Genomic DNA, 18,039 nt, shown 5'->3' on the forward strand with positions numbered 1-18,039 from the left:
TATAAAAAAAGAAGTGTAATTTAAAACTACAGTAGCGTCTCAGTGTTAACAGGTGGTGAGATAGTGCTACCCTTCAACCCCACTGCAGGGACTTCAAAATCTCTGAGCGCTTGCAATCGTTAGTGAAATAATGACAAGGCATATCAAAAAAAAAAAAAAAAAAAGTGAGGATTTTATTTTTCAAAACCAGCAAACACAATTGAAGGAAACATTTGGGGAAACAAAACAATGTGCACTGTAAACAAGCCACACTAGCTCAACATTGAATTGTAGAGACATCTTTGAAAGCAGTTTTGACATGGTTCGCTAACAAAAAAGGCACAACTTGGCAAATGCATAATTAATTAGGAATGTACAGCAGGGGCCTTCGAAGGAACTCTGAGCATTCTGACTTTTGTAAAGTGTCCTGTGATACATTCATTGGAGTTCAACACAGCAGATTGAGAGTGGAAAACAAATATATATACACTCAAGAATGTATGGGGGGTGAATGTACAGTTAACTTTGAGAAAGGGAGGCATGGAGAATAAATCTAAATGAGGTAGAACTTACCCCCAAAACTCAAGCATTGTGTATTATAAATAAATTAAAATGCTACAATTTGAAGACCATTAAATCTGAGCAGTGGCAAACCTCTGAGACAAAATTATAAATGTGTCCTTTATCCTGCTGAGAGACTGAGATGCAACAATTTAAATGTAACCATAAGACCTTAAATAAAGTGCAGCTGGACAATATTATGCATTTAGAGCTCAGCCAACTAAATAGGACACTCAGATAGAGTTTTGGATGTAAATTTGATCCACAAGCAAAGCTACATGGTACAAATCATAATTCTACCAGAGCCTTTAAATTAACCCTCGGGTGCACCGAAAGACAATAGCAACACATAGAATTCAAGTTAGGCACTTGGCAAGTAGAACCATTAGTCCTTTTCATTACTTACATCATTCAAAACTAACACATATGCAACAGACAGGACACTAGAGTAACCTGTCCAAACGGCCCTCACACGTGAAATACTACACTACAAAAACGTACGTCATAAAATCGATGGCACACAATAGGAGGGAGAGTAGTCATTTTAGACCTGCACGGTTAACTATGTCAAGTTCTTAGCGCGGAGACAATGACCATAAAAGTCAAGCCCTTAAAGTCCAAATCCTTCAAAAAGTATATTTTTAAAAAGGAGACAGTTGGAATTAAAGCAGAGTTTCAAGTAAAGTTATACATTCAAACTTTTGGATAGACAGCAAAACAAAACAAATGTCACAGGGAGAAAAAAAAAAAAGAAAAATACCCGTATATATACTTGTATAAAATAAAATACAACTACAGTAGTTATACTAAGTCAACTAAAAAGCAACACTACAGAATCAATTGAATGAGTGATGTGACAAGATTAATGGGAAAATACATATGCTGAATTCCACATGATTGTACCTCATTTGGGAGAAGACAGTCAGCATTAAAGTTCAGATGATGGCCCAATGATTAATTGACTGCAATTTTCCCCTCCTCCATGAAATGTGGAAACTGGGATTTTGGTACACTGTCAGAACTGTTCTTCTCAATTTCGGCCATGGAGCCAGGCAAGCCAGAATGGGATCCGTCCATCTTCATGAGCCCTCCAGTGGATCCAATCAGCGGGGCGCCACCAGCAGGGCTCCCGGGGAGGGGGATGCTTCCCCCCTGGATGACTGAGATTTCATTGGTCTTCATGGTCAGGCCGCCACTAAAGGCTGTGGCGTACTGGTTCCACATAGATGGGTCAAAGTTCATGGGCGGAGCGGTAGGTTCTTTCGGCGCTTGCATCATTTCTGGTAACATCTTCGGCTCGGAGCTCATTGACATAAGAGCCATGGGATTATCCAGGGATAGACGCTGACCACGTCTGGAGGAGTTGTTCCACATGTGGGTACCAATGTGTACCTGAAAGAAAATAAACTCAGTAAATTACAAACCCATTCAAATATGAGAGTACCAGAAGACAACCTTGTATCCCTGTTAAACAACCAGTGAAAACTATGTTTTACAATGGCGGCCAGACCTGTCGTCATGTTCACTGAATACTAAATTGTCTTCAGTGTTCATTAAAACGCATAGAGTACCTTTAGCTCAAAGACAATTTTGCATCTTCAGTTAAGAAAAACAATGTTAGATACCTGGAAATTCAAGGTTGCCATCAGAAAGTGACATTTAGAAGTCAGCAGTATTGACACTCAAGGCAAACTCACCTTTAGATTTCCCTTGGTGGTGAACGCCCGGCCGCAGATGTTGCAGGCGAAAGGCTTCTCCCCAGTGTGAGTGCGCTCGTGAATCTGCAAGGCACTGGCAGACGAGAAGTTTTTCCCGCAGACATTACAAACATGCTGTTTGGAGGACCGACGCGGTGCCGTGGGGACTGTCGAGGGCATGGCTGTCCCCGGGGGCATTTGAGAGGTGAACAAACTGTGGTTGCCTAATAGATTCTCTTGAGGAATTTTCATCTCCAGACTGGCCAAACTTGACGGGATCCTCATGAAAGCCATGTTACTTGCAGCTGTTGGTACAAGAAGGCAATTAGATTCAACAAAACTCCAAACAACTACAGTACCTCTTAAAATGCCGAACTCACCGTATTCTCCGGTTGTAAATGGCACACTAGGTTCTTCTTTGATGGCTTTTGGGGTAAAGCTGCTCGAAGCAGTGAGGTCAAGGGCTCCACTCGATTCAGTTCCATTTTGAGTGGGCCCATCAAGGTCCAGTTTGGACCCATTCCGCACAAAATCTTCTGCAGGAGATTCTGGAGACTTGAGGCTACTTGTGTTGTTCACAGGAGAGGCGGAATGCAACAACATTGCAGAGTCAGAAACACCCGGGCTGCGGCCATTCTGATATTCCTGCACTCTGGGAGCAGATGGAGATTCTTTGGGTGTCCCCTCGTTCTGAGACGGAGTGCTACTCTGTCGTTTTAGTGCAAGAGCAGAGGTGAGATTCTTCAAGACATCAAGGCTGGAAAACATGGCCGGGCCAACATGCTTCTGGTCGTCTGTGGCAGACGTGAGAGAGTCAGAGTTCTCATTTGGATTTTGAGAGTTCACAGCAGGTTCCTGATCTTCCAGGTTTGCTTCAAAACCATTGAGATCCAGAGACTTTTCCTCCGGTTGAGAAGACTCAATTGCGTCATTCGCCTCAAAGTGGTTTTCCGGCAATGGGGTATTGGGGATTTGCCCGCCCATGTGCATTCGAATGTGCTGCTGCAAAACCACAGCATTGGTAAACTTCTTTTGGCAGATGGGACAGGAGTGCTGCATTTTAAGAGGAGTGTTGGCCCTGTGCACCCCGTAATGGGCCTTCAGGTTGCCTTTGGTGGAGAAAGCACGGCCACAGATCTTACATTTGTATGGCCTCTCCCCGGTGTGTGTGCGGTAATGCATCTTCAGCGAGCTCTGACAGCTGAGAATCCTGTGGCAGATGACACACTCGTTGGGGTCGTTTGTCTTTTTTTCCAACCCGTCCACCATCTGCTGAAGCTTTGCAGTTCCAGAGCTCGGCTCTCCAGACATGGCATTCCCATTTATGTGATTCAGTGTTCCCAGGACCTCCTTAGCATCCTTTTGGGTGTGATCCATACTGGTGTCTTGGCCAAAGACATTTGAGGAAACAGATGGGGAGCCATCACTCGTTGATGGCGAGGGTCTCTGGGAAAATGGGTCTCCGCCATCAAATGTTTTGAATCCAGAGAGTGATGAAGAATGGGACTCTGCAGCAGGATGACCAAGTATTGGCTTAATTTCATTTGTCTCGTCCATGGGCACCGACATGCCAAAGGGAATACCGCTGCTGGTGGGAATATTGTCAAGGTGTTCGGGCACAGCATGAGGGTTCATGGTGATGTTGGGATACTTGTCTTTATGCCTTTGGAAATGCACTTTGAGGTTCCCTTTGGTCGTGAAGCGGTTTCCACAGATGTTGCATTTGAAGGGCCTCTCTCCAGTGTGCGAACGCAGGTGAATCTGGAGAGCGCTATCATTGCCAAAGGTCTTGCCACAGTACTTGCACTTGTGCTTGTATAATGAGTCTCCATTTTTTGACTCTACTGGAAGACTCAACAGCTTTCCCTTTGCTTTTTTTGAATCAATCCCTGCTTGGATGCCACTGAAGGTCCCTGCAAACCCTACAACGGCTGGTGACTCTGGAAGTAGCGCTGGTAAGCGGCCAGCCAGATCCGGAATACCCTTCAAAATGTCAATTTTAGAGGTCACTGCACTCGGTCCTGCTGGCACAGATGTTGGGGTGCCAGTGGGTAGAGAGAGTTTACCTTGCTTCACCGCCTCTATTGACAGGTTCTGACTACCAGTCCTTTTTCCTATCAAGGCTGCTGCAGCAGAAAGCTGCTGGGAGAGATGGGCACCAAGGGCTTTCAGGGGGTCCATGGTTGCCCCCATTGATGACCGAAGACCCTGTGGAGTCATCATGGCTACTTGGATTCTGATCTGTTCTGTGATCTGGATTTGCTGTAGCTGCTGTTGCTGGAGACACACCAACTGTTCCAAGATCATTGGGATGACCTGTAGGGCGTCCTGTGACGACAGAGCTGTTGTATTTGAAGAAGTGTGGGAGACAGCAATTTGAGTGTCAGTAGTCATGGCTTCAAAAGTGTTTTGATCCTGCATTGCAGGGGAAGGTTGGAAGTGTATCTCAGGACTGGCAGACATCTCGTCTTGATCCTCCATGTGCATGTTATACTGATCCTCAGTTCTTTCCATTTGGTCAGCATTGGCAGCAGAGAGGGAATGACTACTAGACCGACTGTCGTCCTGATCACTGGTGGGGTCTTCTGGAGAAACTTGCGTATATTCCTTGGGCACCTCAATGCAGTCGCCATCTCTCATGATGAGCACTTGCTGGCTTTTGGTACAGTTCTTTTCGTGCTCAAGAAATTCTGCTTCCTCGAAGAATTCGGCACAGCACTTGTCGCAGATCTGAGTCTGGTCCATTCTGAACCTTTTCACTTCCCCGTCGGTCTCCTGCGCTGGATCATCTCGTATAAGGCCTGATGGGGGGTGTTAGAAAATAGATTTTAAATGATAGTTTCTTCTAAACATATGACAATGTAGCAATCATGTTTTGTTTTGTTTTAAACAAAAAGGACCTGTAAAAATGTATTGAATCCAATTGAATCTCAAAAATCAGATATTTTACAAAACGTATATAATATACTGTACTACACACAATACTAATAGAACACTGTAAAAATAGAGTCCATCTGGGCTATTTCCATTGTTAAGGGCCCTTGAGCAACTTTAAATTGAGCCTTTGTCCACAAGGCCAGCAGGGGGCAACCAACTACTTTTAACGTAAATCAGAACAATTTGCAGGAGCATATAGAGTATTGGTTTTTAAAATAAATACAACTACAATGTTGCTATACAACAAATAACATTACAACACTGACCAACTAACAGGAGTGTGGTGGAACTACTGTCCAAAATAGTGTATGCATTTGCTTTCAGATAAATGTACCAACTCAAAAGAAACTAAACCAGTGTAGATTGGTCAAGCACCCTCAAGTGTGCATTTTAATTTGTCTATATTTCACAATAACTGGGTGTATTGTTAAATGCTAATGCCTTGTATGTGTGTGTGAGAGAATGTGTGTGCGCGGGGGAAAGGAGGCACACCACCTGTTTGCATTTGCCCAGAGAAACTGTTGGACTTGATAATTGCTCTGCAGGAGGTACTGGAACAGTGTCACGACACACACACACACGAGTTGCATTACAATACTCATCGGAGGGGGAAACTGCGAATATTTGCGCACAATACGACGCAAGACCTCTTATCACAAATACATCACAGTGTGGAGCCCCCACACCCGTGGAAGCAATACGTAAATTGAGGCGGCCGATTACCAGTGAGCCAAATACTACTGTGTTTTAGCACGTTTTGCTTGACTAAAACCGCACTACGACTGAAGCCAATACAGCCTTTCAAGTTTTTCATTCACAGAAAGGGGTGAGCGCTCCTCGATTGGAGGTGGGGGTGGGGGGGGTGCAGGGGGGGTGCCCCCCCCCCTCCCACTCCCACCCAACAGGCTCCACTAAAAGGGCCACTGCTCCATCCCCCACCCTCCACATACGTACCAAAGGAAACAGTCATGCATTAAACTGGGGGATTTATTGCCTTTGGGTCAGCTTACCCAGAGTCCCAGTTCATAGTGGTTTTTTTTTTGTTTTTTGTCGTTGTTATTTTTGAGGGGATGGTTACATTTGTTTCAAAGTTAGAACATTTGCAAGCGGATGTGTGTATATCAATTAAAACAAAAAAGAGTCAACTTTAATCGGAATGGATACGATTAAATCCATCAAATTAAAACTTGACCCACGATCAGCGAACGCAGATTCGACACAAAAAAAGGCGACGACATCAACTAAACAAGCTCAGCTTTTATTTTACGGATGAACCGGCTTGTTAGGGTAAAAAGTTTCATTTCACGTCCGGGTGACTTCATTCAACCCCCACTTTTTCTTTCTTTATTATTTTTTTTTTTTTAATAAATCAACAGGTATTTTGAACGAAACAAGTTTGAATGGATTCAAGACACTATCGATTTTCAAATGACTTTATATTTAGACCCACACCTGAGTAACCTTCGTCAAGTTTCGTTCTGCGTCCGAAACTCCAGACCAGGACCGTCAAATTGGTCAAAAATCGCGAGCGCAACCATGAAAACAATGAATTCGAAGTAAAACTCACCATTTCGCGGGGACACGGGCTCGTCCGAGTTGATGTGCTGCGGTTTGGCTTGCTTACGCCTCGACATGCTGCAACCATCTGGGCCAAAAAGAGTTCCGCACAATTATCCTCCTCTTCTTCTACAAATTCTTTTGCCCTTAAAAAAAAAAAAAAAAAAAAGTCCACCCCCCCCCGCCCCACCACGCTACCTCCTCAAGTAGAAATGCGCATGTCAACGTAATTATTATTATCAATAATGCATTGCGAGTTATCCCGGTACTCCGACAGCTGATTGGCTCGGGTCCAAGTGCTCGCACATTATTCAAATGAGCAAGCCGTCTACCTCATCGATGTAGGGGGCGGGAGCAGCCCTGCGAGTGGCCGGGCCCGCGGCATGGAGGCCGGCTTAATAACGCCCAGCTCATCGGCCATCTCCTGCACCGTGGGAAGTCAAAACAAATACAGTACAGTACTCCACAAATTTCAAAATACATCACCCCAAATAATGTTTCGGCTCCCACAATGAAGCCCCCCACCATGTTAATCGGATGTTTTTATTGGTCTGTAATGCGATGGGAAATAATAATAATCATAATCAGCTTTTACTAAATCAATTTAGTGTAATTCACAGGCCCTAGTTCAATTTTTAACAGATCCTCTTGATTTTCACACATCTAATACTCTAAACAATGAATTAATCAATAAAGAGTGAATTTAATTCATGTCCTGGTTAACAAATTCCACAGCGTTTTCTTATTAAAACCTCATATGTTTAAGTTGGATAATAGCAAAATACAAATGTCTGAAACCAGTTGACGAGAACAAATACATCCAAGTTAATCCATGATTTTTTTTGCTAGTGCCTTTGTGAATCATCTCAATGAAAAAGTAATTCATTTTCTTGATAGTTCGATATGCTTTGAAGAACGGGTGGTAAAGTATGGCCTGCAGGCCACAAACCACGTTTTTCTGGCCCACCTAAAATTGGTTAATTAAACATTGTTCAGTAAAATGCATAAATTTATACATGTATTTAACTTTTGTCAATATAAATAATATAAATAAATAATCATTAATTATAACTACATTTAAACAATAAAAAAAAAGCATGATTGTAAAAAATGACCTGGACCATCTGTCTGTTAATTTTTTTTTAATCAAATTTGGCCTTTGAGCAAAAACGGTTACTCATACCTGCTTTACAGTACTAGTCCTGTAATGGGAATTGAAAGTTCGAGTGACTGAATGAATAGATCTGACAAAAATATATTTGATTCAGTTCAGTTAAATGTATTTCTGCTTTTAAAGTTCACCTTTCCTCATCACTCTAATGGATTTAAAATGGCATGTAGGTTACTTTTAAGACTTTTTGTGATTCCTAAAGCTTGTGCACAAGTAATATAAACAGCCAGCAGATAACAATACTTAAAAAAAAATATATATACATATATAGTCAAAAATACCTAGATGACCAAATACTGTTTTGTCTGTTTGTGATTAATTTTAAGGGGTGACTTCGTACATATAGCGGGACACCTTTTGAGGAGTTGTGTACCTTCATCAGCATATATTTCCCCAAGAAAAAACAAAAACAAAAAAAAAACAGAATCTTGCTAAGGATGTGTGCAAACATAATGCTGGAATTCAACTTTCTATGATACAGTAGCTATGGAGAAGATGATATCACTCTGATTCTGATCCTTTTACTACATATTTTTCTTTTGAAGTTTCTTATTGCATTTTATTTAGAAGACTATAACTAGTTTACCATAATAGGGACAAATATATGAAACTTTGAAATGTAATATTTGAAATAAAGAATAACGTATACACTGCTGTGCAAAAATCATTTTAATAACCATTTAATATCATATTTCTGAGCAGTAATATTGACATAGTAAAACTGTCTCTTCAAATACAAATATGAAACTATAAATTTTTTCTGTTCACTTGACAGTTTGGCCTTGGCGGAGATATGTGCTCTACTGAGTGTCATTGTAGTTTTATATGGTCATTATAACATTCAAAAAACAACAAACATAACAAAGAATTTCCACAGTTGCACAGGGAATAAGTTACAAAGCAACAAGTATCACCCTTCCAACAACATAAATACAGAAATGCTGGAATTAAGCTGCTGCTGCATCACATTAGCATTTACCTTGTGGGCATAGACGACCGTCTCCCCGCCCCCAAGCCTTTCTGGAAATTTAACATCACAGCAGTGGACAGGGGGAACAACTTTATATGACTGCCTCAAAATGATATGCTGTTATTCTAGTGTTATTCAGATCCAGTGGTGCCTAGCAATCAACCCCCACAGCACAAAAAGCCAGTTGAAGATTTAACCCTTGAATTCATTTTTGTCATTTTAATCCTCAAAGGGCAAAAAAAAACCATCTGATATAACACGGTAAGTGATGTACACAAAATGGCGATGAAAATCTTGAGACCTCTTCTTTACAATTGTATAGGACACACACAAAGTGCATAACAGGCGTAAAGATTTTCCTTTACGTTCTCCCACTCTGCCTATGCACAGAGACAGGAATTTATTTTTGGCATACCAGTGACATTCCAAGCTGGGTCCAAACTCTCCTGCATGGACACTCGAGGGGTCAGCTGAGATCAAACATGTCGTATGGTAACTTTTGAGAACGGCCATTGTTGTAACACAAGCTGCAGGAGAGGGAGAGGATTCCTCAGGACCCACAATATTGTTTTGTGTTTATATCAGAGGATGTATACACTTCAACACAACTTAATGATCAAATGGGAATGAAATGATTCCTGTGGGTCACCTAAGAATATGGTCAACTGTGGCTGATTCTAAAATATTATTGTCACTTTTACTTTTTTTAAATACAAGTCCTGATAGTGCTTTATTCAAACACACACAAACATACAAATATTACCGTTTGACATGCAATGACTCTTATGTGAGTCTTAAAGCTTGTGTGTTCCATAACGACCCAGCAGACAAAGAGTGGCACAAACACTCGGACGACCAAATGCTCTTTGAGGCTCTTGGCTGAAGGTGAAAAAGAAGGGAGTGCTGTCTAGACGCTTTATGGCCCCAATAAGAAAGTATGCTTGAATACGCTGTTTTGTTTCTACTTCTGCGACTGTGTGCACTCATACAACCATGCCCCCCTACCACCCGTCGGGAATACTTAATGTCAACAGCAACAAAATGTTCGAGTGAATTACTGAATGTAGTAAAATGCAAATCATTTTCATCCAGATCATACACTGTATGTTTTCAAATATGCCATTTATCCAAATAATTCTGAGCCTCTGGAAATGGAGGTCATTCCTAAATGATAAAGGCGTTAGAAGGCGTTCTACCCTCCTACTCAGCTGTTACGTAACAGTGGGTCTAACTGACATAATAACCAATTTTCACACTGAAATGATCAGCCAATGACTTGGCAGAAAGGCTGGCTAAAGTTCCAGAGTGAAAGAACCACTTTGAAGCAGCCGCCTAAGCACTATCATGTCAAACCCCAAATGTAAGCAGAGCTGCAGTTTTAGCACAAATTAGCGTTAGCTAACAGTGTTACCACCATTAGTTTCTGATAATAATGTTAGGCTAAATTGTCAACAGCAGGATGGGAGGTATTTGTGTTTGGCGATATCATGCACAACACCGCTATATACAGTAATAGGTGGAGTTTTTAGTTTTCAAACTTCTAGCAAGATGTGAATGCAGCCTCACTTCACTCCTTTCTCCCCCCCCCCCTTCGTATCTCTGACCAAAGCCACCCCCCCTCAATAATGTGAACGTGCACGAGACATACACTTTACAAACGTTTACTCTTGCTCTGTCTCGAGAGCCGTCCAATCCTTTCTTTTTAACTTTTGTTGCTAACCAAAGTTCAATCATCCGGCCCAAAAATCTCTGCAAGGTTGCTGTGTGTACCGACAGCGAGGTTGTGGGGTGGACAGGCATGTGTTTGCACGTGAAAATGACTGACACACTATTTGGTCACGCCAGTCTCTGATAGGCTGTTTCTGTCACGCCAAGACAAGTTTTAAAATAACAATTTAAATGAAATTAGAGGCAAAACATGGGACCAAAGAGGGATGATTTTTCCCCAAAAATATTTTAATAATACTCTACTATCAGGTCATACATACATATATACTGTATGACTATAGGTGGCTGGCACGGTGGACGACTGGTTAGAGCGTCTGCCTCACAGTTCTGAGGACCGGGGTTCAAATCCCGGCCCCGCCTGTGTGGAGTTTGCATGTTCTCCCCGTGTCTGTGTGGGTTTTCTCCGGGAACTCCGGTTTCCTCCCACATCCCAAAACATGTGTGGTAGGTTGATTGAAGACTCTAAACTGTCCGTACGTGAGTGTAAATGGCTGTTTGATTATATGTGCCCTGCGATTGGCTGGCGACCAGTTCAGGGTGTACCCCGCCTCCCGCCCGAAGATAGCTGGGATAGGCTCCAGCAGCCCGTGACCCTAGTGAGGATAAGCGGTAAAGAAAATGGATTTATGCATGGACAATTGGTGTTTTTTTTTTTGGGGGGGGGGGGGGACGACGACTGCAAACTCCACCTTAAATTGAGAGTATTTCTGTAGTTTTGTTATGAAAGGCTGTCTCCACAAGTTATAATGCAATGGAATCTTGATGACTCGTTGCCCCCATCTAAACTTTTGAATGCACGTGTCCAGCTGTTTAATGTTTGAGTACTTTTTGCAAAACTTGTTGCTCTCAAACAAGGAACTGACCGGCCAAATTCACAACAGGTATTTGAGCTATGACTGGACCAATACATTTTCCTGGTTGAATTGGAATTAGTATGTAAACAGTCCTCTTCATCATCATTCTAACAATTGATCAACAGCATGTCACCGATGCAGGCAAACAACTGTTGTGAATGTTGCTGTTCAGCTCCTTGCTAGAGAACAGCAAGTTAGGTAAAATGTTCTAAAACATTGAACAGTTGGACGTGCGCATTCAAAAGTTTATACAAGGTCAAATTAAGTTCACCGGTAAAAGTTATAGTGCATTTTAGGTTCATCCTGAAATTTCACACACAAGGCTAAGAAAATGAGAAGAATATACACAGGAAGTTATATGAAGACTCCAGCATCATTACTTATCTATGTCCTTTTTATTATTTTTATTTTGTACAGTTAACAGTGGTGAACCTGTTTTGACACTTGTGACAGTGACACATAAATTACAAGGTTGAGTGTTTTATTGTTTTTGTCAGCATTAACAGCGGTTAAATCATTTTTAGCCTAAAGAATGTTAAACTGTTACTTAAAAGGGTTAAGAAGTGTTTTTTGATGGCAATAGTTTGACCCTGCAGCAGATTAATTCCATTTCCTTTATATTTCCAAAGGGAAATAGCCGTTATGAAATGCGAAACAAATCAGAGGTCGACAAGCAGCCTGGAATAGATTCATCACCTTAGAGGAGGGGTGGGCAATGGAGGGCCCGGAGGCCTAATATGGCCCACTCTGTTCTTTAATCTGGACCAGATGATTATTTATTTACATGATCAAGAGTCTGAAAATATTTGTAGTATTAATATAGCAGTTTTGTTCTTAACATTGATTAATTGAAATATATTATTCCTTTATCTCAAATAATTGCTTAACGATTTATTGAAAATTATTCAATTAAAACAACAATTTATTTTATTAAATATTTGGTTAACTAATCTGCTATACGCGGAATGTCACGTGACCAAACCTGGAAAACAGGTTCGCAGACTTCCTCTGTGCTAATGAGCATAACTATGGTTTCATGACACGATGAGTTGAAGCTGAATTGGCGAAACAAATGTTTTCTTCATGGCTGGTGTTTTCAGACAAAAGTTAAATACATGTACAGGGAAGTGGAAAAGTGTTGGCCCCCTTCTAAAAGTCAACATTTTTTACATAATTTTCCCACTTTAATATCTAAGATCATCACACAAATTAGCAAATAAAAATCAAAGACAACCCAAAGAAATGCAGTTTTTAAATTTTGATTTTATTTATTAAGGGGGGGGAAACACTATTCAAAGTTACCTATGATAAGAAGTAATGGCCCCCTAAACCTAATAACTAGCAGCAACAACTGAAATCGAGTGTTTTCTATAACTGGCAATTCACATCTCTGTGGAAATATTCTTGCCCACTCTTCCTTGCACAATTGCTTTAATTCAGAGATGGTGGGGTTTCAAGCATGAACGGCCATTTTAGGTTATCCTACAGCATTTCAATCGGATCCATGTCCATACTTTAACGAGGCCACTTTAAGCTATTTAGAACTTGCTGGTGTGTTTTGGATCGTTATCCTGCTGCAGAACCCAAGTGTGCTTCAGCTTGAGCTCACAAACTGATGTCACTTTCTGGTAAAGAGCAGAATCCATGGTTCTATCAATTAAAGCAAGTCATCCAGGTCCTGAAGGAGCAAGCAGCCCCAGACCAACATACGACCACCACCATGTTTGACTGTTGGTATGATGTTCTTTTTCTTAAATGCTGTGTTACATTTTTGCCAGATGTAACAAGACACACACACCTTCCAAAAAGCTCAACTTTCGTCTCATCAGTCCATAGAAAACCCTCCCAAAGTACTTGGGAATCATTCAGATGGGTTTTTTTTCTCTGCAAAAGTAAGAGGAGCCTTTGTGTTTTTTCTGGTCAGCAGTGGTTTTCGCCTTGGAACTCTTCCATGGATGTAATTTTTGCCCAGTCTCTTCCGTATTTTTGAGTCATGAACACTGACCTTAACTGAGGCAAGGGAGGCCTGCAGTTCTTCAGATGTTGTCCTGGGTTCCTTCGTGACCTCCTGGATGAGTCGCCACTGTACTCTTGGGTTAATTTTTTAAGACCACCCACTCCTGGGAAGGTTGACCACTGTTCCATGCTTTCTTCATTTGAGGATCGTGTCTCTCACCGTGGTTCACTGGAGTCCTAAAGCATTAGAAACGGCTTTGTAACCCTTTCCAGACGGATAGAGGTCAATTACTTTATTTCTCATCTGTTTTTTTTATTTCTGTGGTTTGTTGCATTTTGTTGCAGGTTTTTTAGATCTTTTGGCCGACTCAATTGTGTCAAACAGGTTCTACTTAAATGATTACTTGATTGAACTGGTCTGGAGATAATCAGGCTTGGGTGTGGTCATCCAAAATGAACTCAGCTTTCCAAAAAAATGGGATTAGCCAGAGTTAATTCATGATTTAACGGGGGGGGGGGGGGGGGGGGGGGGCGCATTACTTTTTTACCCAGGGCAAGTAGCTTTGAATTTTTTTTCCTTAATGAATAAAATCACTATTTAAAAACTGCATTTTATCTTTACTTGAGTTTTTTTTGTCTTATATTTACATTTGTTTGATGATCTTAAAGTGGGGAAACTATGCAAAAATATTCATAATTTGAGAAGGCGGTCAATACTTTTTCACGGCACTGTATATAATTTCTTTCTACAAAGATAATATACGAAAACACACAAAAAGCGTCGACATCGTATATTGTAATCTTTGGTGGCTCTGTGGTGTTATCGTGTGTTAAAAAAAAAGATGTTTAAGGTTTCTACGGGTCCTTGGTCCATTAGCCATTCACCCGCGTCGGGAGGAAGTGCTTTGATCTGTTTTACCGACTGCGAAAGTAGGTTCCACATATTCTGAATTATGATTAAATTATGACTCATGCAATGAAATCATTTGAATGGATTCTTTAACAAAATACTTTATTTTAATCTATCTATAAACATACATACAGTATATGATATATACAAAAATAAAACTTTATATAATGTATGTATTAGACTTTTTTGTTTTTTACTATTTTCTTCACCCAATTTCTCCATTTTAATTATCAAACGTGGCCATTGAGCACAAGTTTTTGACCTCCCCCCTTCGAGCAAAACTCTTAGTGCACCAATGGATTTGTTATTTTAGCAATGCTGTAATAGAATGTCACTCAGTCATTCAGACCTCCACCCAGGCACGACTGTTAACAAGTGTTTGTTTGTCCATCTGGTTGCTGAAAATAACATCCCGTATATCCAGTTCCTCACCAAAATATAATGGTTTCTTCCTTGAGCCATGCTCCATGTCTCCCTAAATCAATTTCTACCAAATCCCACTAACAAACAAACAAATGCACCAACTGTGATAAAATCTTGACAGGGGTATGAAGCCATACACATAAAGATCCTTGACTCTTCACCTGCCTTTTGACATGAATAGGAGCTGTTTCCTTATGACGTTAGAGGGGGAAAAATAACAACAACAATGAAAGTTACTGCAAAGCCAACAAGCAAATATCTTACAGAGACCTTGACAGGGTCACACATCCTACAATGGTCAATTCATATTGGCTGTGATGAAAGATTGGTGGACAACGTTTGCTGGGAGAAATAAAAAAATGACAGTTGTCCAGTTGCGTAGTTACCATAAAATATGAAAAGGATGAATGCTTTCACGTTGACGAGAGGTCATCAAAACTAAAAAGAGAATTTACAGAAGTCTTTAAACTTTAACACTGCTGAAACAATCCACTTTCTAGTATTTATTTCCCTTTCTTTTTTTAAGGTAGCAAGATTTTGTGGTTTTCTTTTCACTTCAGCATGAATCTTAAGGACAAAATGTTGACATATACACCAATTGTATGATATTTAAAGGTGTTCAATTGGTTGATAATCCACATATGCATTTTGGCCATCATTTCAATTTATTTTCATTAACATAACAGCTTACTTTTTGGTGTCCATCAACCGTTTGTATGAGTTTGGATTAGACAGTATAGTGATTGTCCTTGCAACTCATTGGCTCGTTGGTGTTTTCTTTCTTTTGGGGGGGATGGAGCATCAAAAGCAATTTTCCAGCAAACAACAATATAGTCAGGCCTGTTGCAGTGATCGATCAGTGAGCTGCCTTTTTTCAAATGTTCTGCTTTTCCTGAGCCTGTGCTTTTGTTCGCTGATGAGAAAGCATTGAGAGGGTACCAGGGATGTGGGGGGAGCTATTGGATGTTTGTGCACGTCCCCTGTGAAAACACTCCTATGTTTCACAGAACTGCCACATGTGCACAGTCCTTATCCTGCATACAGACGAATGAATAAATATAATGTATACTTGTGGCAAAAATCCACCGCTAGTTTTGTTGTTTTAATGACCGTTTCACATCTTGTTGTCATTGTAAAACAGAAAATAGTTGGACATACAGTACAGCAATATGAAACAAAAAACACAAACTACATCCATTTTCTATAGGACTTGTCCTCATCAGGGTTGGGGTGTGTTGGAGCCTAGCCCAGCTGACTTTGGGCGAGAGGTGAGATACACCCGGGACTGGTCGCCAGTCAGTTGCAGGGCAGGTATATATTAACACCTACGGACGGTTTAGACTTCAACTGATAAAATTGTTAACATACAGTGCATGCCGGTATAATCTAAATCATGTCAAATAAAAGTGGAGCCCTTTAATCCATTTGCTTTTGAGCTTGTCCTCATTCGGGTCCCAGGTGAGCTGGAGCCTATCCCAGCTGACTTCGGGCGAGAGGCGGGGTACACCCTGAACTGCTCGCCAGTCAATCACAGGGCAGTCCGCTAACTAACACACACAAATATGACACTCCAGTTTATTTTTTATTTTTTTTGTCACTTTGATTAACCTTGGTTAATGTGTTTGCTCTACTGAGTTAATTATGGCCATTATAACATTGACAAAACAAGTGGAATGGTGGCCGAATACTTTTTATGCAGTACTGTATTTAGGTGTATGCAGCTGAAGAATTTGAATTGCTAAAATGCTGCTCACACCTGGGTTGAAACAGGAAGTATGAATGTGTGTGTCTTTAAGCCAGATCTGAGTCCTTAGAGATAACAAGACGACTGCTTATTTGTCTCACACCGTTAACTGAGAGCCTTGGAGGAGGACAGAGGGGGGTTGGGATTGGTGGAAGTAATGTGCTGAGGCATTCCACAACACTACTCCTTATTTTTATACATTGCTTCGAGCTCTGGCATAAACAGGCCAAACAGGTACTGTGCACCATTTCTTGGAATTCTTGGAATTAATGTTTGAAGCAATACATACATTTCTCTTGTGTCTTCCACAATTCTGAGTCGTGAAATTTGCAAAAAAAATTCAGCAAAAACCTATATGTTGTCACCAAAATAGTTAATTTCCCAAATCCAGTGTGTGATTTGTTCGTGTGTATGCCAATATTATGGCAATATATGGTGTATTGTATAAAGTCTGGGTCAGGGGAGGAACCATATTTCTAATTTGGGTCTTCAGCTGAAAAGGTTTGTGTCGCTGGTGGAGTTTTTTTGTGGGCGGGTGAGGGGCGGGTGAGACATCAGTGGGCCACACATGGCTGTAATTTAATGGAGAATTGCCAAGCGGTTCCTGTGCAGAGGTAAACACACCAATAGTCAGGCGTTTGTGATTGCAGGACTATGACAACTGCCTGCATCAATAAACAATAGAGTGTTGTGTTGTGGGGCAGGGGCACAAAGAGTCACTGTATGAAGAGAAGTCACCTGTGTCCGCCTCTCGCTTTCACTTATGGTCACAGTCACATTCTACATTGTTTCAAAATTCAACAACCACCTCCAATCTGCGGCTATGAGTGCAATTCCAGCAGTTTATGTGGCTGCTGAGCACAGCATTATCATTCCTAATATACCATGCAAAAAAATATGGCTCTGATTGGTCGTAAGCACCAATCAGAGCCATGATGTCATAACATAATTAATAATTGATTTGTTTGAACAAATCTTTGGGGCTGCAAACAATAATAATAAGAAAAATGGGAAATTGCAGTTTCCACACACAAATTTGTCCTTTGATTCTCTGTGACTTTTAACACCATGATCTGATCTTTGAGTCCAAGAAGAAATATCTAAAATGACAAGTTTGGATGAAAAACATCTTTTATTTTATTTTATTGGATTATTTTAATAACAATAAAAATAACAATAGGCGCCCTAACCAAATTGAGAGGCAAATTCACTTTGGTTTATGTGAGTTGAAAGTGTTATTTAACGGTTAGCAATGCTTTTAATTAGCAATGGGCCAGTAACTCTTTTTTTCAGACACAGTACGAGCACAAGTTCTGACATTTGTGTATTCACCAATATCGAATACAGATACTTGGTAATGTCATTACATCTTGCAGTTGTGATGTAAAAGTAGTTTTACTCAAATAGAACACTTTTGTGAGTAACAGCTTGTCATTACTGACATTTTAACATCCAATGGCATGTTTTTCTTACAGTCTTGCCACACATTTGACTTAAATGGAGCCTGTTAGATGATGCATTTCAGTTATGCGGTGTTCCAGACGGAACACGA

At 40.8% G+C, this 18,039-nt stretch overlaps 1 protein-coding gene across 1 annotated transcript; it reads right to left on the reverse strand.

The window, feature by feature from the left end:
* Positions 1-153: 153 nt before the first annotated feature.
* Positions 154-6,817, reverse strand: sall4 (spalt-like transcription factor 4). Its single transcript, XM_061697334.1, has 4 exons — positions 6,742-6,817; positions 2,618-5,038; positions 2,238-2,542; positions 154-1,932 (listed from the first exon to the last, which is right to left on the reverse strand). The coding sequence occupies exons 1-4, from the start codon at positions 6,806-6,808 to the stop codon at positions 1,495-1,497; spliced, it is 3,231 nt and encodes a 1,076-aa protein (XP_061553318.1). The 5' UTR covers positions 6,809-6,817; the 3' UTR covers positions 154-1,494.
* Between the last annotated feature and the right edge of the window lie 11,222 nt (positions 6,818-18,039).

Source organism: Phycodurus eques, chromosome 1, assembly GCF_024500275.1.
Source record: "Phycodurus eques isolate BA_2022a chromosome 1, UOR_Pequ_1.1, whole genome shotgun sequence".
Classification (NCBI taxonomy): domain Eukaryota; kingdom Metazoa; phylum Chordata; class Actinopteri; order Syngnathiformes; family Syngnathidae; genus Phycodurus; species Phycodurus eques.